This window comes from Lethenteron reissneri, chromosome 8 (genome assembly GCF_015708825.2).
Source record: "Lethenteron reissneri isolate LAM-NWPU_2019-01 chromosome 8, ASM1570882v1, whole genome shotgun sequence".
Lineage (NCBI taxonomy): Eukaryota > Metazoa > Chordata > Hyperoartia > Petromyzontiformes > Petromyzontidae > Lethenteron > Lethenteron reissneri.
Genome location: NC_083786.1, coordinates 11,102,586 through 11,125,335, shown reverse-complemented (window position 1 = coordinate 11,125,335; position 22,750 = coordinate 11,102,586). Strand labels below are relative to the sequence as shown.

The window sequence follows — 22,750 nt, the reverse complement described above, 5'->3', positions numbered from 1 at the left end:
CCTCCGCTGCTGTTCTGTCTTCATACAAGATTTTAATTACATTTACGCCGCGTACATTATCTCCTCGCCCATGGCACGTGCAAGAAAAGCCATTTGCCAAGCATTGCTGCTTCGCTTTGAAAAATATTACATCGTAGCTCGCTGACATTTTCTCGCGTTATTTGTAAAATGCACACTTCAAAATAATGCGTTTCATCATCTGTTGATGTTATTGCTGCTGCTGCAACAACAACAAAAACATTCCCTTCATTTTTTTTTCTCTTTTCACTCCCTTTCAAGCGTGTGTCGAATCTCCTCGGAGTCGTCTTTGTTGCGACGTGAAAGGGCCCCCAGATGACTAATTCCGCACTCAAAGGTGTTCCCCTGGAAACCCAGAACCATTGACTTGACCTCCGTCGTGCCGCTGGGAATGCGGTAAATAAAATTCTTTCCAAGTGACGCGTCGCATGTTCGCAAACGACGCCCGTTGCTCCTCTAAGAGATGCTCAACATTCTCTCGGCCTACCTCAGGCGGGATAGACTTGCACCTCCGATCTTAGATGGCAACTATTGTTGAGCCGAGCGACTTAAAATAATTCTCCATCGGCACCCACCGGCAACTGCTGGTAACGACAGCAGTGGAGTGAGCAAGCAAGCTCCAGAGAACCCTCCTTTGAGGGGACTTTGGCCTACTCTTCTCCGCTGGCCGGACATCTTGGAAGAGGTGGGAGTCCTCACGTTGACCCCACCTTGTGTGACCTGCCGAATGACGAACTGTGGGTGTGCTCTCTTTAATATCTTTGTTTATCAAATCGAACTTGCCGGATTCTGGATTGCAAGCCCATTGTGTGCCGCTAACCATCACACGCCACTGTTGCAGCATCCATGGTGTTACTGCAGTACACGCCGAGCAAAATGCTTCTTTCCGTGAACACTTGAGTCAGGCAATAGTGACCCTCCGCGCATATTTTCACACCATGGCCTGACTCAATAACTGAGAGAAGAGCAAGGTGGGTGGGAGGGGGCGCGTGGCAAGGGGCAGCGGGAGGGGAAATTGGAAATAACTCCCCCGGAGTATACGCACCACGTGGCATGTTCCAATTAATACCTCTCGCCTGCAGAAGCCACCTCAATCGCCGGTACAGTTCACCACAGGCAGATGTGTGATTTTAATGGCAAATTGTTCTATCTTTTATCGGGGAATTTTGCTCCCAATCTCTTCCCTCTCACCAGTACCACCCCCCCCCCCCCCCCCCACCACATCCCCTATTACCACACACGCAAAAATTGGGCTGCATTGACACGGACAGTTATTGGAATAGCAGTAGGGGGACAACGTTTCATTCTTTTAAAATGCATAGCAGTCAGGCGAGATGCTTTGACTTTGAATTTCCAGTCGGGACATCACAGTGGGCAAGAACAACGCGCCTGCGGTGTGTGGCAGAAGCAACGTATTTTTTTGCTTCTTATTCTCCTACCGGAAGCATTCGTCCAAGGAAATCTTTACACTTCGGATTTTTTTTTTACCCAATTTCATCTCAGCGCGCGCTACTTGCTGCACGCGAAAAAAAAAAGCCTCCCTTGCTCGTGATACTGCTTTAACATCAAAGGGGAGACTGGCTTGGGACTATCACCTGAAATAAACAGCCGAGAAACATCGGGACAACGTTATGCAATATTGAGCGTCGCTGTCATCCGTATGAATTAGTTAAACTCGCGTCGGGCTTTTTCGTGTGCATCCTTCGTAGCCCGGAAGTAACCTTCGCTCGCAGCTTCCATGCCCTGCCACCGTGTGCCCTCGTGCGTGATGCGATGTGTCGCACTGCCCTTTTCCGCTGGTCCTGAGCTACAATGTTACTCAAGCATTCGCTACAATTCGCGGCAGAGTATGAGTATCGCATTTACATTCGATTTAGGGACTTGATGTCAGAACCGCAGCGGGCTTGCGCCTCGTTAGTACCTAGTTTGAAGACTGCTTAAGGAATACAAGGTGTTGTGTGAAGTTGGGCTAAAAGGTAGCCAGCAGAGGACAGGAAAGCGTTATGATTTTTAAATTCATCTGTGCAGGGTTTTTCTCATGATCCACTCGTATCCATGGGTTTTCTCTGGTTGCTCTGGTTTCCTCCCCACATACAAAACACTCATCAATGGCATTATACTAATGTTGCGAGGGGTTCAAGCCATGAATGTTTGCCGAGATTAAACAAAAAATTAATCATAAAAGGTGGCTGGGGTGAATTTTAAAGCTACAGCGTGAAAAAAAAACACGAACCTAAAATAACATTGCGCGTCAAAATTGCACTGCTGATTAAAAGATGTTCACGCGTGAACAATAGGGGCAAAATTGTGCGTGATGTAAATAAATAAATAAATGCGCACACGACTTCATGGGAAGGGCTCCGGTGTTCTTTGGGATCGCACTGCGCTCACATCGAAGAACCCCACGTGCTGTGTGGCCGCATGCAAATCTATTATTGTCCAAAAATGTTTTATATTGTACATAATTCAGCCGTGATTGTCTGCCTCGCCGTATTGAGCGCATTTAAATGATGGTATATTGACCGGTGAAGCTAGTTATCACGACCTTTTGCGATGGAAGTCAAAATGACGTGGCTCAATTCATTTCCTTGGGAAGGGCAAAGTTCACTGCCCTGGGATATATCTGTGGCTGGGGATGGGAATGGGGCAGGTCGGTGGGGGTCGATGGGGTGGAGGGTATGGGAGGGGCTGAGTGGGTACGAGCAAGCTGGGGAGGGGGAGTATGGGTCACGGTGAGCGTATGCGGGGTTAGGCGTGATCGGGGAAATGGGTGGAGGCGGACGGGGTCAAGGGGTGAGCGAATCGGCTAACCATTGTTTGGAAGCACCGAGGGCCTTGGTGCAATACACGCGTCCCACTGCAAATCGATGGCAGACCCCGATCGATGGGAAGACGCAACATCAGCAGAGTTGCATCGACCCGCTGTGGGTTTTAGCAACCCTCAAGCCCCCTCTCTCGGCGCGCATCCGTCGCGCAGCGCTGCTGCTGCTGCCGCCACCAACGCCATTGCCGCGCATTACGCATCTGTCGCCGCAGTGAGGGCCCGATTGATAGTAAAGCTTCCTGACAAATCGACGATTCGGGCAGACGCGACGATCGGATTTCTATCACGGTGCAGTCGCGGGGGATATTTTGTGAGGTGTGGGGTAGGGGGAGTGGTGGCGCCGGTTTCTATTCGGCGATTGTCCCGGAACACGTGCGGTGCTGGCTGTTGGGGCACCGTCGCGTTTGCGCCTGGCAGAAATTGGAAAATGAGCCATCTGTGCGTCTGTCTGGAACGGGGCTCGTGAGTGTCTGGTAGATGAAGGCAGCTTGAGGTGCTCGTAAAGAAAAAAGGAAATGAAAATGTAAAAAAAAACTCTTATTTTTCACGTCTAATAAATTGAAACTCCAAATGCAGGAAGGCATTAACTTGTTTTTTTGCCAATAGGCTCTTTTGTAACCTGCAGATAAATATATGCCGTGAGCTCTTATTCGTGAAGGCATTTATCATGCTGCAACCGGCAAGCTGCAATTTTACCGCACACGTCCAAAAGCATTTAAGTTAGCCTCGTTAAACCGAGATTGCAGAGCTGGGGTTTTCTTCTTCTTCGTTCACTTTAAAATATCAGTGAGATGTATTAAAAAGCATCGCAAAAAAACGCTCCCAAAGACAACCCGACCTAATTTGCGTCGTAATTAAACCTTCCCGCCAACGCATTTCCTCACTAATCTTCCCCGCAGCCCCTCACTTACCAAAAACCATAAGTAGGACGGCAAAAAAAATTTGGCAACCGTGCTATTTGTGCTCCTGCGTTATATGTTTTTAGTGGCAAGCTGCAGCCAAGGGGTGATTTGAATTGCATTCGATTTCTGGGCGCATTTAGGGGACATTAAGCTGTGCATTGTTCCATCTGCTGTTAAGGAGCCCATGACATTCCGTGCGAGAGCAAGGCCGTCCAATATTCCGACAAATGTAAAAGTTATAAAATTGTACTTTTTTTTTCTCTCTCTCTCTCTCTCCAAATTCACACGCTATGGGAATTCTGCGCAGTTTTCAGATGCACGGGACTACGAGTGTAAATGCAATGTATCTACAGAGTGCCTTTCTCATCGTCATCATCATTCTCATCGTCAGCCAACATTAACAATCCACCTTATATTAACCTTCTTCGCTATTAATTTAAGCAATTCCAGATTGTGTTTGTTGATGCTTCTCAAAGGTTACGTTTTTACCATCGGCAAAAATGCTACCAATTATTGTTTGCAAAATATTCATTACTTATCATAACTATTATCGGTCACAATCAATCCACCGGCGGATGAAGGCCGCCCCATATTTGACGCCATCTCTCGCGAACCCACGATGTAATCGTCCACCTCGAAAACCGCGCAAAAATCTGATTTCATAGCTCCATCTTCGTGGTGGACGCGACTCTCGGACGCGTTCCATTCCACAACTTTTCAGCGACGTGTACTGCCTGAGCCCATTTGCTTTTCACAACAGTTTAAATTACGTCCATAATTTAACTGCGTATGTTTTGTAATTCGTGTCTTTCATTCGCCGCCTCTAAATGTGATTCCCAGCATGAATCCACAAAATTGTTACTTAATTTTTTAAAACGCTATTATATGGTCACAATTCTATTACAGTAAAAACGATAAAAGAGTAAAAAAAAACAGTTGGTTAAAATGGCACTTTGAATCGTGGCTTAACCACATGATTAAGAAATTATGTTTGTGGTCTCAGCCTGCTTACCAATTACTGCACATAAAATAAATTTGATTCTGTTCCTTATTTGTCTCGATTCCAGCTCTGACAATGAATATAACGGCTTCACCGCCATGCAGCAAACATCACTCGCGTACGTTGAGCGGGATGGAAAGTGCTCATTCTACTGGGCGGGGGTCACTTGATGGGATCTCACAGGTAGCTCTGGGATATCTGCTTCCGCGGGCTCCTCTCTCAACATGAAGGGGTGTACCTTGCTCTGCGAGCGATCTCAGTGGATAATTTATCTCGTGACATGATGCCCATCGGGATGCAATTTATGGAAAGTATTACAACAACTTTTTTTCTTTCGATTTAAAGCTTTCGTGACTGCAGGGATTCATTTAGTCTTGGTTCTTTCGGTAAAGTCACGTGACTTTACCAAAAGAACCAAGAATATGACAACAACAACAACAACAACAACGACGAGGTGTTTACGTATAATACCTGAACGCATGATTTACATGCGTTGCCGTGGTAACTCAGACACCAATCGGCTAACATCTTGATCACCTCTTGAGTGAGGAGTAAAAGTGGACTACAATTCGGGAACACAGCTCCTTAATAAAGGGTCTGTCTGGCCACTGTGACACGCATGCACACGCGATGCTGCCAGCCCGTTTGAGTCGGATGATTTGTGTTCAGGGAGAATGTGCAAAGTTGGTTGCAGTTGCTTTTCCAACGTTGCGATTGTCCACGATTGTTATTGCATTGTGCAAGTGATTAAACAAAAAAATACGTCAACAGGGCATTTAAAACAAGAGGCAACATTTAAAACGAAAAACCCACGGTGAGTACCGATCCATTTTCTACTTCTCCGCAGGATGCAAAGCCTGCCCACGTGGTGCACTATCCCTCATGATCCCCCGATGCCACAATCCATCTAACGCATGAGCTGATATCATCGCTTCGTCTCTCCGCTGGGGTTGCCACCTGTCCTGGCTCTGCCAGGATCGTCCTCTCTTTGTGACTAGATTGCCGTCCCGGGAAATCTGTAAGTCTTCCAGGGCCATTGGGGAGGCATTTTGCATAATAATACACCACTTAGGACACTGGGTTTACATGCAGTTCTTCTCGTGGTATTGTCAAATATGTTTCTTTTTCTTCTTTCTATAATACGTCCCAGTTTATTGTACCTGTGGGGTGGCAACACTAGTCTCCGCGATGGTCGGTCTCCTTTGGTACATATTCTGCACACGTAAGCATGCATGTGTGTATGTTGAACTTCTTTCGCACCGTACGTATCCGACCGTGCTCATCAGAGGTGCGGAAACCAAAGGAGGACATTTAATGTCCAATATTTTATTGCGGAGAGTGTAGCAAAGTGGTTTAGCGCACCGCACTGTGAACACGGCCACACTCGTTCAATTCCTGACCGTGAACCGGTCCCAGACGCTTGACCAACCCGCAATGACCAAGCACAGTCCAGCAGCGCCGTGAATGGCACGGTGCCGGGAGGCCTTCATTCAGCAGTGGATTGTCAAAAGACTGTAAATTATTGTTCGTATGATGGACATTTATTTTACTTCATATTCGTAACAGAAATGTCATTGTAAATACTTTACAATATATAAAGCAAATATAATCCATTTTTAAAAATCTCTAATGAGAGAACACCCGTTTCGCTCTACACCTTTGGGTGAAACCCATCCATTTCACGTGAAATAAAAACACACTCATTATAACAAAGGATTAAGGAAAAATCCCTTCCCCTCAAGACACTGGCAAGAAACAGAATCCTAATTGGAATATGGAAATTACAATACGCGCGTGCCCATACATTTTGATAAACTTGCTCTGACATTTATAATGTAGACTTTAAACAGGCAGCGCAAGCCCACGCCAATGACCACAAATACAAGCATGCTTTCCTTTCTGAATAAACTATTATTTTAATGTGCAATATGATCGAGGGACTGTGTTGTTGTCTTGGTGTGGTCTGGGACTGTTGTTATTGTTGTTGTTTTGCTGCCTTGCCCGTGTGGTGTTGGCAAATCGGCAGGAATGTATGTACGTATGCAATGTGCACTTATTTCCTTCATCTATTTGTATGTTTTTGTTTATTTTTTGCGACTTGTATTCTCTTCAAACTGTTAGTTGTTTCGAGGGACAAGCGTAAGTGATTTTCAACAGCGAATAGAACAAGAGGAATTTGAAATGAGTTGATCACAGCTGGAAGCTTGGCAGGACCTGCCTGAAAAAAATTCCACGACACTTTGTGGAACTTCCCCCAGTAAACGAGCGTAGTATTAGTAGTAAAACATTCATAATACTAATGATGTTGGCGAACCTGGGATTCCCTGAAGTCTCGATACGTGCCGCCAGCTCCGTGGCAGAGATGCGGAGGTTTACAGGAATGCAATTCGTACGATACAATCTTGATTCAAAAGAAGTAACAATCAACTGTTGCGTAATTATACCTTCCTTGACAGTCGATGATATCTTGACAACAACCCAACAACAGGGAAACAGCTGTTGTTCCTGCCCAAATGAGCAATGAGGCGGTGCTCATATCTCGTTTGCAACTCTGAGTCAGTAGTGGAAATTCCTCATCCCTATGGCAGGGGAAAGTCTCTCCATAGGACAACCACTGTTGTCTTCCCTACAAAGCGGTTCTTAAATTTCGATTTAAAGCTTTCGTGACTGCAGGGATTCATCTTCTTGGTACTGTACTTTCGGTAAAGTCACGCAGAAGGGAAGCAATAAAATAATAAAAACAAAACATAATAAAATAAATAATTCTCACGACGTCTCGGCCACAACGCACCTGAGGACGGCTGCTTGCGTTGTGGCCGAGACGTCGTGAGAATTATTTTATTTTATTATGTTTTGTTTTTATTATTTTATTGCTTCCCTTCTGCGTGACTTTACCGAAAGAACCAAGAAAAAAAAAGCGGTTCTTATTTTGTTGACCCTGGAGGGATGATTGGCTGAGTCAACCCCCTAACCACGATTTGAAATCATCACCTCCTGGGTGCAAGCTGCTTACTCTTCTGCTGAGCCACCTGGCTGGATATTCTTCCCGGACACCCTGTGTGTACATACATATTCTGACAATATAATGATTGATTTCTTAAAATCACGTGAAAAAATATGTTATATTTGAATCGGACAAGTCATTATGTGGCTACTTAGAATAGGTTAGGTAATGTTTGTTTTACTCGTGAACTCTCCAAAAACAAATGCTGCTTTGCCACTGAATCGGGAGGCTTTGATTAATTCGTTCGCCCCCATGTGCAGACAATCAAACTGCCTCGTCCGTAACACAGATGTAGAAAGATTAACAGCTCAGTTCAATGGGGTCAGCACATTTGCCCTGTCTAGAAAGCACGTGATATCCAGCCCCATCGCAAGCATTTTATTAAAGTGGATAGGCAGAGAGGTTCAAATAATACTAAGATCTCCCGTGTGGTATATTTAAATATATAGCCTGTCGGGGCAAATGCTGTTCGTGAGCACCTATTAAGGTTGGGACAGCACACAAAGGGGTGGTGAAGCCAAGCCCCATGCCTGCTCAACATTTGACTTGCCAATGCTGATTTTTTTTGTTAACACTGGGTCAGGCTGAGTGGACCAAATACAGGCCCAGGACCAGTTCAGAAAGGACTCGCTCCAGATGTTAACAGAGGTCTGGAAATTGGTGCCACATTGGTGATGGGGGTTGATTGACCGGACCCTCACTATACTGGAATCTAAATTCGAGTCTCTGGGTTTCGTAGTGCATGGCACAAACCACCAGAATTCACGCTCTCAATGCGAGACTTCCCACTACCCTAACCTCACATGTTAACCTCTACAAACCCTCTCATCAATAATGCAATGTGGTCTGTCGCAGCAATAGGATTGTGTTACCTATGGGCTGAGCACTTGAAGATGTATGGAGATAAGAAGAGGAGGAATCTAATCTTTAAATATACATGAGTCCACATATTAGTAAAATAGGCCATCAGTTCATCAGCCTTTAGGCTTTCCAGACCAATATTTTCAATCAGCGTGTATTTAAGAAAGCAGACTCTTAACCGGTTTCAACCTTTCTGGATCTCATCAACAGCATCAGGCTCAAATTTCGATTTAAAGCTTTCGTGACTGCAGGGATTCATCTTCTTGGTTCTTTCGGTAAAGTCACGTAGAAGGGAAATAATAAAATAATAAAAATAAAACATAATAAAATAATTTTCACGACGTTTCGGCCACAACGCAAGCAGCCGTCCTCAAGTGAAGAACAGGTCTGTCGGAAAGACTTCAGATGCTATCTTTCCGACAGACCTGTTCTTCACCTGAAGACGGCTGCTTGCGTTGTGGCCGAAACGTCGTGAGAATTAGTTTATTATGTTTTATTTTTATTATTTCCCTTCTACGTGATTTTACCGAAAGAACCAAGGAGAAGCATCAGGCTCCTTAAACACGTGCTGCTGGACAACCAGATGTTATTCGCAAGATCGCTCCACATAAATTTGGGAGCCTGTTCAATGCAAGTAAAAATGAGAAGCAATAGCATACATTTGAAAGCAGGGGCCAGTTGGATAGATTGACATGTGGAGAGATTGGGCGCCAGTGTGACCAAGGGGTTAAGGAGGGCAGACGCTGCCCGACTGTGGAGAGCTTCGTTATTCAGTCCCATTGAGGGCCCAATCTGTGCTCAGGGGTTGTTTTAAAGCGGTCCCTTCTTAATAGGAATTCATTTTTAGAACACAAACTGCTATACTGTATGTGCATTTGGTAATATTTAATTAAGTTGATGCCATTAACATCATAACTCCAATTATAAAGGAATGAAGTACCCCGGTCTGTACAGCAGTTTGCGTGCTAATACATTGTTCAACATTTGCTCCACCACAATGCAATTGTAACTGAACGTATAAACACTCCTGGTAAATCAACACATTCACTGAGGGAAGGGGGGGAAAAAAAACGATCTCTGCTTTGCAAAAGGGCAACCTGCCAGAGAGATGTAAGGCTGGATAAAGGTAGCAGCACGGTTTAATGAATCGTCTATGCTCAATGAACAGGTCTGGTAATTGTCGGATGGCCTGTGTTTTGACCTGAGCAACAATTTAGCTAATGATCCATTGTAGATGCGGGCGACGATGTGATTCATCTTGGTCTGATTGCAAAACACTTGCAGGGGACAGATTTCTCCCAAAACGATTTTCTTAAATACATTTGGGCCAATATAAAAAAAAAATAGATACAAAATTTGTTCTCTCTGTCCTAAACGGCGGTGTAAAGGTGCACGCGTTGAGCAGCACATTGTTAATACCTTGCTACCTTTAAATAATGAAATGCATTTACATGTCACATTCTTGTCAACCCCAGCTGTACAGTGATGCAACGAGGACTCTGAACGTTCACAGCGGATATAGGGCCAGGCAATGTCTTTACACCGGACCAGATGGCGGCGTCAATGCTTCCCCTGACGATCAGAGAGCCTGCATGCATTTCCCTTCCCATAGAGCGTGAGTGAAACATCTCTGTTCATTAACACTTCCACTGGGATCATCTGTTCACTCTTCACATATTTTTCCAGCCCCCTGTTTTTTTTTCTTTTTCTTTCCAGGCCAAACCAAGGGCACATTCTGGACTAGCAATACCTCTGACCAGAGCCGGATTAAGTTTTAGGGGAGCCTGGGGCTGTTTTTTGTTAGCTTTTGCGGATCTTCTTTGAATATTTAATGCATTCTATTTACTCTTTCACCGTCACCTATGTCTGATGTCAAACGCTCCATTATTAACTTTATCTTTTTAAGATTTCGGTTCTAGTCTTTAAATGTGGGTTTAATCAACAAATGACCTATAAGATTTATCGCAGTGCTACAGTATTGCATTTCAACCATTGTAAAATAGAAAACAATTTCAACTCGTGCAGTGTCTCAGTGCAACCGCATCTTAAGATGCTTGACATATACTTTATAAAGGATAACGCAGGATAAAAAGATCTTGGTGAAATATCAATAAAAACAAAAACCATCAGCTTGGATATCAAGGACATCATAATGAAGGTGATGATAGTAAAAATACAAAAACCAAAACCCCCCAAATGTTTACCCAAAACGGACAAGGCACATCTTGATATTATAAAAGAGTGAATTTTGTTTTGTGAGAACTCTCAAATTCTGATGCCCTAAGCTGCAGTCTGTGACCAGCCCTGGCAGTGACCACAGAAAGCATAAGCCATACAGATACTGTGCACCCCACAATTAATAGATGCATGGCTGTGTAGCTTCCTAAAATATAAACCACTGAACGATATGTGTTTGACTCTCATATCACTGCGCCAAGACCTACAAAGTGTACAACAGAGAAATATATAAATCCCCCTAAAAATCCAATGGAACCTTCAAAACTTGGAATAATCCAAATAAATTGAAGACTGAGACACGTGGTCCCGCAAGAACAAACAGTAATCTAATACGTCACACCCACCATTAAGAATATAAGTAGACTCGGGCAGGCAATGGCAAGGGAAAGGTTGAGACTCAATGACAAAAGCAGTTATCCATTGGCGGTCAGGAGATAGAAAGCATATAGGGGGTGGGAGGCCAATAAGCAAAACCTTATGATAAAATCAGGGGACAGAATGATAAGACAGATGACAGATACAGGAGATTCAATAACGTGGAAGGAGCTTAAACAGGCATCAACCAGTAAGGGCAAACAACACTGAGGGGGATGATGATGATGATGATGCCGATAATAATGCTCATGAAGATTGTAACAATGCATCAATTCGTCGATTAAAATCGAGTCCGACACTCAAGACACACGAACCTTTCTGCATATTAACTATTTTCAGTTTGTTTGCTGTCATTATTTCATGTGACCCCTGCAGTAACTCGAGGTGCTACGACACACAATGTAAAAAAAAACCCACAGAATTTACTCATGGCCTCCGAATTGTGACGATTTTATACAACGTAAGATTAGAAAATGTTGGCTGGGTGGCTCAGAGGTCAGAGCACTGGGCTGGCACCACTGATGTCATAGGGATGAATCCCTGGTTCCAACCACCAATGATTAAACCAACTTCTCAAGTGTAGATTATCGATTGCCTCTGCCCAGTCATCAATGCAACAGAAACATAATCATATCATTTGGTTGCCGAAATTCCAGCTCTGAGAATAAAATATTAATGACTGAACATTTCTGTCTGTAGCAGGGTGGGAAAGTGCTACTCCTGGTGTGGGGACAAGAGTGTCACTAGATGTTGTTTGAAAATAGATCCTGCAGACCGGCTCTCGAACAACACAGGGTGAAACACTGCCCTCCCAGAGTTCCGACATCACACCGATACCGCATTATCATCATCATGAGCCGGAGTTAATCTGCCGCTGGATGAAAGCTTCTTCAAGCTGATACCAAACGCAGTAAAATATCTGCTTAAATTGTCTACCCTCCAAAACCTCCCCCCGCCCCGCTTAAAAACCCCACAAAACTCCTAAAGAATTACAGACGGAAACAAACCACCCATGGCAACATCAAACACCACAATCCGAGCCGTGACAGGCCAAGCACGCTCCGGCACTCTCACCTTTGACCGAAGTGTTGGGCGGCGGGGATTCGCAGGCGTCGAGCCAGGGAGGGTCGCCAAGCCCGGCGAAGTCTCGCATGCGAAGATAGCTGATGGAGAGGCGCACGATGGAGGCTTTGTCCAGCTGGCTCGTGATGGCGCCTGGCAGCGGCAGCAGCTTGGCCAGCTCGTAGAACTCAAAGTTCTCCTTGCCGCGTCGCGACCGCGCCGCGTCGCGCGACTTCTCCTTGCGCAACGCTTGCAGCCTGCACCCCCACCCCCCCCGGACATTAGCGGTGGGTTGATGGGGTGATGGGGTGATGGGGATGGGTGGATGGGGATGGAGTGATGGGATGATTGGGTGATGGGGATGGATGGGGATGGGGTGGTGGGGTGATGGGGATGGGTGGGTGGATGGGGATGGAGTGATGGGGATGGGTGGATGGGGATGGAGGGATGGGATGATTGGGTGATGGGGATGGATGGGGATGGGGTGGTGGGGTGATGGGGATGGGTGGGTGGATGGGGATGGAGTGATGGGGATGGGTGGATGGGATGATTGGGTGATGGGGATGGATGGGGATGGGGTGGTGGGGTGATGGGGATGGGTGGGTGGATGGGGATGGAGTGATGGGGATGGGTGGATGGGGATGGAGTGATGGGATGATTGGGTGATGGGGATGGATGGGGATGGGGTGGTGGGGTGATGGGGATGGGTGGGTGGATGGGGATGGAGTGATGGGGATGGGTGGATGGGATGATTGGGTGATGGGGATGGATGGGGATGGGGTGGTGGGGTGATGGGGATGGGTGGGTGGATGGGGATGGAGTGATGGGGATGGGTGGATGGGGATGGAGTGATGGGATGATTGGGTGATGGGGATGGATGGGGATGGGGTGGTGGGGTGATGGGGATGGGTGGGTGGATGGGGATGGGTGGATGGGGATGGAGTGATGGGATGATTGGGTGATGGGGATGGATGGGGATGGGGTGGTGGGGTGATGGGGATGGGTGGGTGGATGGGGATGGAGTGATGGGGATGGGTGGATGGGGATGGAGTGATGGGATGATTGGGTGATGGGGATGGATGGGGATGGGGTGGTGGGGTGATGGGGATGGGTGGGTGGATGGGGATGGAGTGATGGGGATGGGTGGATGGGATGATTGGGTGATGGGGATGGATGGGGATGGGGTGGTGGGGTGATGGGGATGGGTGGGTGGATGGGGATGGAGTGATGGGGATGGGTGGATGGGGATGGAGTGATGGGATGATTGGGTGATGGGGATGGATGGGGATGGGGTGGTGGGGTGATGGGGATGGGTGGGTGGATGGGGATGGAGTGATGGGGATGGGTGGATGGGATGATTGGGTGATGGGGATGGATGGGGATGGGGTGGTGGGGTGATGGGGATGGGTGGGTGGATGGGGATGGAGTGATGGGGATGGGTGGATGGGGATGGAGTGATGGGATGATTGGGTGATGGGGATGGATGGGGATGGGGTGGTGGGGTGATGGGGATGGGTGGGTGGATGGGGATGGGTGGATGGGGATGGAGTGATGGGATGATTGGGTGATGGGGATGGATGGGGATGGGGTGGTGGGGTGATGGGGATGGGTGGGTGGATGGGGATGGAGTGATGGGGATGGGTGGATGGGGATGGAGTGATGGGATGATTGGGTGATGGGGATGGATGGGGATGGGGTGGTGGGGTGATGGGGATGGGTGGGTGGATGGGGATGGAGTGATGGGGATGGAGTGATGGGATGATTGGGTGATGGGGATGGATGGGGATGGGGTGGTGGGGTGATGGGGATGGGTGGATGGGAAAAGGGTGATGGGTGGATGGGGATGGAGTAATGGGATGATTGGGTGATGGGGATGGATGGATGGGGATGGCGTGGTGGGGTGATGGGTGGATGGGAAAAGGGTGATGGGGATGGGTGGATCGAGATACGTTTTGGTGATTTGTGGATGGGGATATGGTGATGGGGATGGAGTTATGGGGATGGGTGGATGGAGATCGATGTATGGGGATGTGTGTATGGGGATTTGTGGATGGGGATGGGAATAGGGTGATAGAATGTGTGGATGGGTATGGGTTGATGAGCGTGGGTGGGTGGGAATGGGTTTATTGGGAAAGCAAGAGAAGGAAACATGCCAGTGGAAATAAAATTACACGGCTTGTATTACAGCGTAGTCCTTGGAGCCAAGTCAATGCTGGCTATTGAGATGTAAGGTTCGCATGTAATTATATTATTTCAAGGGAGAACCATAAACAACATAGTTATTCAAACAATAAAAATACACCATGGGTCTAATTTCCACTAATGTCAAATCCTAGTTGTGCAATATTTGCAAAGACAGCAGCGGCGTTTTGGTGTCGAAAGAAAAGCTTAATTTGCCCTAAACTAGGCAAAATGGGCTGACTCTCCCCAAACTAGTAGCCAGGCCCATTGTCATTTACTCTGAAGCTTAATGGAGGCCTATTAATTCCATGCAGCCCTGCTCCGCAACTGCACACTGACATCACCGCGCCAGTGCAGGAGGCACCGCTGGCTGCAGTGAGCTCTGCAATTGGTTCAAGGGAAGACACATGACGTGTAGGGATGTCGCCTTTTGCCATGGACAATCTCAGATATTGGCAACACACACAGAGCACATGAGTCGGTCACGAGCACTCGTTAGGCCTAATCATTTCTATGGATAGTTCGAATCGAGAGAAACGCAAGCAATTCACCTCCGATTATCACGGTTGGCTACATACGGTGCGAAAGAAGTTAAACATACACATATATACATAACATAATCACTTAAGCAATTCTAGTTCGCTCTTGCAAAATGCCAAGTGCTCTTTAATCCTTCTCAAAGGTTACATTTTTCATGAATACACAATTAAAGACACAAGCCACAATGCGATTGTGGTCATGCAACAATACTATGGACCATATAGATGGAGGAATAGCAACACGACACCAAATCAAACTCCTGAAGTCCTTACGTCGTGGATAGAAAACATCGACATTGGCATTTAGCTCCAAAATATATTACCATCCTAGCCAATAATATAACAGAAAGGTTACATTTTACCACAGGCACATTTTTAAAAAAGATATTTACAGATAATCATCATCAGCCATGATCAATGGACTTTTTATACAATGTACTTATTTATAAACACGGGACAACCTACTTTGTTGAACTATCATTTGTGGCTAGGTCACTTTTGAGAAAGAGCTATATAGCTCAGTGGGCCTTACCTTGAAAAAAATGTTAAGGGTTTAATTTCTACGTGAAGTACTCCCCAAGCCACGAGAGAAGTAGTCGGTGGTAATTTAAAACGATTAATCGACGTAAATAAACGTAACCGACTCAATGCCCCAGCTCTAACAATAACGAGGATTTTTTAATGAAATATCACAGCAAAGGTTACGTTTACCAAACATGAAAATTCCGATAGACATGCTGTACTTTTTTTTTACATGTAAATCGGTTGAAAAGCTGAAAATCCATTTGATGACAACGGGCGTACGCAAGTCACCGCAAAGTGACTTATCCAATTAACAAGTGCCAATTGTGTACAATCGCCGTTTTGACGGTGGGTGTCTATTTTTTTTGGTGTGTTCATCCCAAGACAAAACGCCGCGGTTGACTCCGCCGTTGGGCTGCCTGGCGTGTTAGCCGCACCCCCCTAAGCCAGCCAGACAAAGTACGGTAATGACTTTGCGGCGGGCGGCAGGGCACAGATGTTTCGCTGCCAGAAGCCCTTAATCACGTCGGCGTGTGCCGCACAGCCATCGGGAGCAGCGATCTTGCGATGGAAGACTCAGCCGAGCACACGGAAGCAGCGACGCAAGCAACGTTTGAAAGAGCGTTAAAAATGGTTTCGTAAAAAAATAGATAGATGCAGCGATAACCCACGCTGTGCTCCTTTGCTGGGCAAGAGACAAGGCGGTTCACACATCCACCGACGAAAGCGCGCTCACGATCAAGTCGCATTACGTAGACACGGCTTGGGAGTGCGTGTAAAATGTTACGCTGCATTTGGAGGCAATTACCAAGCGGAAGCAAATACGAAATGTATTCGTGCTGAAACTCGCTGCGTAATAATGCGAAACCCGAATGCGCGATGCAAGTTGGTGTTAGCAAAACAGCTCTTTACTTCACCACCCGGTTAAAACATTTTACAATTATTCAAGCGTGTCTGTGAAGGTGGACAACGCCAGGCAGAGAGCCACCTTCCCGGTAATGTAATCGCCTTGGCACTTTGAGAATACACATTAATTATAATTTAACGCAACAAAAAAAACATCCTGCCGCTACAAGGCGAAGGGGGTGCAAAAAAATAAGGCAGGCGACGGCGCTCAGAAACACCGGGAGCATCAATTACAGGGCCCAATTCCAGCCGTGGCTGAACAAGCCCCATCTGCTACTGTCCGCAAGACTCCGCTATCAAGCGCGTATTATCAGCCGTCTTAATTATGCCACGCTGGCTTGAATGAGCGAAATGGATTCCCTGAGCAAGGGAGCAGAAGTTAATTAAATCTTTGCAGTCTGTCACGGTTTAAGATGGTTTAAATCGCGCCTTATCTCCGCCGAATCATAATTTATTTATTTTGGTCGTGGGCGGCCGTGCGTGCGTGCCTCGCTCTTGCTGCCACTGTGCCAGCCAACTGAGCAAATGCCCAATGTTGAAGAATGCCCCCTCCCCGCTCAGTTTCACGAGTGCACATGTTCAGAGCGTGCGAATTCGTTGAAAGGCGAGCAATCTTCATCGAGAATGCTACATTGTTTTCTTTGGAATCGGTGACTTCTGGTCAAACAACGCTTGAAAAGTGATGGGGGTTTTATATTTACGGGGGGGGGGGGTGGGGGGGGGAATGAGGTGTGCTTTGGCCTCCAAATGCCACTCAGGTATTCTCGATGGCTCATTTTTCATCCGCGCGTCTGCCCTTCAGTTAGGAGCACAAGGGGTTCCCTCCCTCTGCGCCGCGACCACCTGCCCAAAATGCAGCGATCCGCTCGCGTTACGCCAAACCACCGTAACACGACATTATTCTCGAGCCCGTGCATGCGAGGAGCGTGGTTTGGTGACAAAACAAAAACCCTAACGCGCTGTTTGAACGGCACAATGGAGTGTAAGGGCCATGCGCTGGAACAGCACGCCACGTTATTTCGCAAAACGTTTAAAAAAAACACAATTCTTTTTTTGTCCTCCCAGTCGAACGGGCATTTAATCCGCGCGTGCATTTGCGTGCCTAACAAACCTAGCCGCGCGCGCGCGTGGGATAACTGTCTGTGGGCGCCCGTTACCGATTCGGGCGAGCGTTCGTTTGAAACGTCCGGGCGAGCTAGCGAGCGAGCGAGCGAGTTAGCACGCGCGTGGGCTCACGGGCGTGTTTGCACATTCCCAGGGAGAGCCGGATAACAAATTACAGCTGTTATGGGGCAACTCAAGCGCCGCGGTGGCGTCTGCTGCCCCTGGAACACGTTCGCGACACTCGGCTCGCGGGGGCGAGTGGTGTTTGGCAGCGAAGGGGTGCGTGGTAAGCGCACACTTGCTAGCACAGCGCCTTACCGCCGCTGTAAGCCACGGGCAGGTGAGCTACAGTGGGGGGCAAAAACAACGTCCCTCGACCTCGGCGCTCAGACATTTACATCTTTTCCCAGTGCCTTGGGCACACGCGGCAAATTAAAAGCCAGGCTGTCTCTCGGCGGTTTCCCTCCTGCCTCGCATCATTCAAAATCGTCCAATTTGCACCAATGCCGGCATGCTCGCGTGCCGCCGACGCTGCACAAACTTTTAGATTTTTCTTTTGAAAGGAAAAAGTTGCATAGTATATATTGTTTTTTTATATATAAAGCGGATCAGGAAGATAACGCGCGTCCGCGTTTATTTTTTCGAGTCCCACCGGTGCTCTACAAACAACAGTCTTAAGCTGTTGCAACAACCAGGGAAATTCCCCCGAGAACCAAAAAAAGGAAAGATATCGAAGACGAATAAAAAGTGGGACATGTTTCAGAGCTTGCAGGTCCCGAATTGCAGTTTAAATAATAATGAGCCCTAGGCCGGCGTTCTTTGTGGAGCGGCTTGCGGGGATTTTGTCAGCCATTCCATTGGAGAGACGAACTTTTTTTCAAATTCTAAGCCGATAAAAGTGCTGTAAAAAAAAAGTTTTGTAAAGCCCTTGGGCATTACAATTGTTTTACAAAACCCACCATAAAAACTGCAGCAGCGTGGAAACACAACGATCCAAGCCAAGGCTTTAAAAAAGTCCGGCATGCATGAAAACAAAACGTACGCTGTGGTATATAAACTACAATGAGGCGAAGGAGCAGTGGCACTTCGGTTAGCACAATGCGCTATGGAACTGGTGGCCCTGAGTTTGATCCCCGCTCAGGATAAACACACACCAGTGGTGAGCGATATCTGAACTGTGGGTACCCCACCCAGCATCCCACCAGCCGACACTGACCAGCATGATGAAGTATGGTCAAACGACCCCCATGACCTACGCTGCATGGGGAGGCCTCCATCCATCAGTGAACTGGCAAAGGGCTGTAGATTATTACGAAATTACGGAAATTATTCTTGATCAAAATATACCCCACTTGGTGCAACGCTATTGCTTGAAATGTATCATTGGACAAAGAGCCCCCAACCTATAACAAATCTACGATGTGGTCCATGAGGGAGCAAGGGTCTGCCCTCATTAAACAGTCTCACTTGCCTGATCCTTGGAGGGCTGTACATCCTGGGAAATGGAGACTTTACTCATATCTCTTAGGTGCATAAGACGGCGTCTCAGGATCGATATTTCCCGCCCTTAATATCCAACAACCTATTAGGAAGCCCCACTTCGGTTCCGTAGACATGGTTTTAACGTATACCACATTGGTCATCGTCTCTCTTGCTTTTGTTTCACCCCCCACCCTTCAACAGTGACTCACGTCTCCATGAACGAAGGGTGCGGGGTAATGGTGAAGCTTTGCAGTGTGTCGCTTACTCCACGACTCCTGGACTATGGTCACCACCAGGGGATATTTTTTCGCGTCATCTGGTCCAACCCATGTGAGACTAGGCTCTAAGGAAAGTTGTCTCGGGTGTGGACCAATTAACATCAAGGACAGTGCACATTATCAGAGTTATGTTTTTTGTTTGCATTATGACTGCAGGTATTGTGGTCTATGTAAACATGACTCCTTGTAAAAAAAAAAAAGGTGTCAGTTTTGTTGCCAGATAGAAGGGTAAAAAAACAATTATCATGATATTTTTTTTGTTGGATAACCGCTCCGTGCTGGTCACATATCTTGGAAGAGGTTGAGTACCCACACCTCACCCCACCGCACACACTAACTGTCGAGTCGTGACCTGCGAGCCGTACGTTGTGCACACACCTTGCCATGGACTCGGGAGGTGAGCGTCTTGACGGAGCAGAGCCAAACCTCAAGCCGTTCGCAGAGGATATTCAACCCTTCGCTGAAACCAAATGAGACTCCAGCCCACACGTCTGGCCTAGTTTGGTCTACGACTCTCTAAAGACCTATCTGAGCTTCATGGCTCTTATCCACTGGAGTGCACTTAAAAGAAATTGGTCAGATTCGCAAGACGCATAAACCGGGAGAAACGTAAGATCTCTGATCTCCAGCAGGTTGTTCGACGCTCTGCTCCACATACTGGGAAGTCGTTCAGGAACTGAACACCGCACACTACAATCGGAAAATACATCGGAGCGTACTGTGCAAACACCGACACAGTCCAATAATTGTTACAATCTCTACCCGATAAAAAATGACCGTGGTTATTTTAATTTAAAAAAATGCAACGAAACATGGAATAGCTTGTTAATGACCCTGCCACCGTGGTCATTGAACGATCGGCAAGTGAGTTCCGTGAAAACTTCCTCTAAGACTTGGAAGCAATTGGTCACCAGTAGGTTGAAGAATCCGAAGTTAAGAGTTGGCATACCCAGTGGGTACAACCCCCTCTCTGAGATTCCTTCAAACATCCCGACAGTTTCAAAACATAAAAAAAAAACATACGCATCTCTGCTTCCCCACCGGCAGACTTAACAGGTGTATTTCATGCTGAAACACATATCCCCGTGGGTTTCTTTGGACGACAGGAAGCAACTATCAGCTCCGCAAACATGAAAGCTGTAGTTAACACCCCCTCCCCCACTCCCTCACTCCTGAAATCTCCTGTTTGGAGCTCTACACAGCTTTGTCACCCTCCAATTCAGACGCTGGCTGATACTCTAGTCCATGGGAGGGCAGCCTACGGCTCCGGAGCCGCGTGAGGCTCTTCATGAACTGCTTCATGACGTTATCTATTAAGGACCACCACCGTCTCGTGTTAACGTGCGTTGCGGCTCTTGGAATACTGAGTTTTTTTTTTACAGAATTCGAGAAACATGGCCCTTCTTGTCATTTCCGTTGCCGACCCCTGCCCTAGACCAGCGGTTCCCAACCTGCGGTCAGCAGACCACATTGGTGGTCGGCAAAAGCCGTCGGACGTGGTCTACGGAGCAGTTCTGCGGTTCAAAATAGTTAAAAATTAGAAGACCACTTTTTTTTAGATCGCTCTGCGAATAAAGGCATTGCTTTCGTCATCGCTGCCGGAGGCCTCCGTCTCTCGAATTCACAACCTGGCACGGCTGTGGGTACCTGCTCGAGTTATGACGAGGGTTGCCACCTCGGAGGTACAAAACAATGCGGCATATCATGGCAAGAAGAATAATAATACCTCAAGAGGGCAGAACTACGTGTACATGTAGTTTATTGAATGGTGTATTATCACGCGACTGACAAGAACCAGGACTTTTAATGTCCTGGGAGGACTTACAAATTTCCCAGGACAACATCTGCCTCAATAAGAGGATGTCCTGGGAAAAGCAGAACAAGGTGGCAACCGCCATTATCCAACCGATTTTCGTTATTAAACTCGGAATATAAATGATACGCCAAGGCTGTGGCTTTGTGTCTTGGAACGCAGCTACCCTCACGGTAATTCGCTGGGACCAATCGAGCTCCATTAGAGTCAGAGCCTGCGGTGAGCAATACGCAAATCCCCATCGACTCAATTTCTATCGCGCAACGCTAAGAGAACATTGAATGGCACGTGATTATTCTGATGAGTGAAAGGTTTCTTTTTTGACAGAGTGGAGTCGAAATGTATTTTCTCCACCACGCAGCTTATGGAGGGCCAGGCGGGCGGGGGGGGGGGGGGGAGAACATTTTATTTGTACGCGACAACTAATGCATTTACTACATGTGACTGCCTAGGTTTGCACTAATGGGATTTAGCTGTCCTCGGTTTGGGTTATCCTGGGGCATTCTGTAGAGCTTGGCCTCCACTCTCTCTGCCGCTATTCGCCATCTCAATTGAACCTTCGGCGATAGCAATTTGTGATACGGAAGACGCTCGATTGGATGAACCGAAACGCATTTGCGGGCAGAAATGTATCTATAGGCGTGAAGATATTCTCTTCATCATGTTCAGAAGCAAAACAGATACACCCACCGCCCCGTTGTCACTTATTTGGATGTTTAGCCACAATTCAGGATGATATATTTAATCCCATTAAGTCAGACATCCTCCCCTTACTTCCATCATTACCCAAAGTTGACGCACGTATACACCCATTAATATGGAGCTGGAAAGACAGGAGTGCGTGTCACTGGTAATGTAGAATAGCCGTATTGAAGTAACTTTCACTAAGGGCTTCTGTGAAATGACGAATGTTTTTAATCAGTTCGATTCTCCCCCAAATCACTCTCATAAGCAGAGCGAACGTAATTAAACGGCGATACTCCCCAAGCTGTTCGCTGTGGAAATTATATTTCTAGAATCCCTGACCATTTATGAAAACAAGTAATTTCATAGTTGTCATCTTTTATACGGCAGCATAAACTCCCTGGAATTAAGCCAAACATCAATTGTGGACTTACTCCAAACACTGCAAGGGGGACTAGGCATTGCCCGATCCATTACATGCTGATGATATGAGAGGATTTTTTTTTTAACTGACCACTCATCCCTCACCTATGCATACTTTGTTGCTCGCCTGGGTGAATGCGAGTGTTAAAATTGGGCAACACAGTTTTTTGAGATGTTTACCCTCTCGCCTGGTATAGAGGTGGTTGTGGGTTCGATCACAACCCTGAGGCCTGCATATTTCGAGGTCGCACGTTCTCTCCGTGGCCGCGTGGAGTTTTCTCTGAGTCCTCCGGTTTTAACCTCCACATTTAGAATAAACGGGTTTGTTAGAGTATTTGGCTGCTATAAATGTCCACGTGACAAGCCACTTCGTTGAGCTATAATTTGTGGCGGTCAGTTCGCTTCTGAAAAATAACTCTATGGCTAAGAGGGGCCGAACCTAGTAAAATAAACAAAATAGTTGTAGTAAAGTTTTGAAAACACCCCTCCCCCACGACCCTCCTCACTCGCCCTCCCTACCCCTCGAGTGCTTAA

The 22,750-nt window shown here is 46.9% G+C and overlaps 1 protein-coding gene across 3 annotated transcripts in view; it reads right to left on the bottom strand.

The window, feature by feature from the left end:
• Positions 1–22,750, bottom strand: part of LOC133361142 (neuronal PAS domain-containing protein 3-like) — a 200,816-nt gene that overhangs the window by 89,673 nt on the left and 88,393 nt on the right. For all 3 annotated transcript variants that reach the window (XM_061580014.1, XM_061580019.1, XM_061580028.1), the window contains exon 2: positions 12,297–12,541. In XM_061580014.1, coding sequence (XP_061435998.1) covers positions 12,297–12,541 — 245 coding nt within the window. The remainder of the gene's footprint in view (positions 1–12,296; positions 12,542–22,750) is intronic.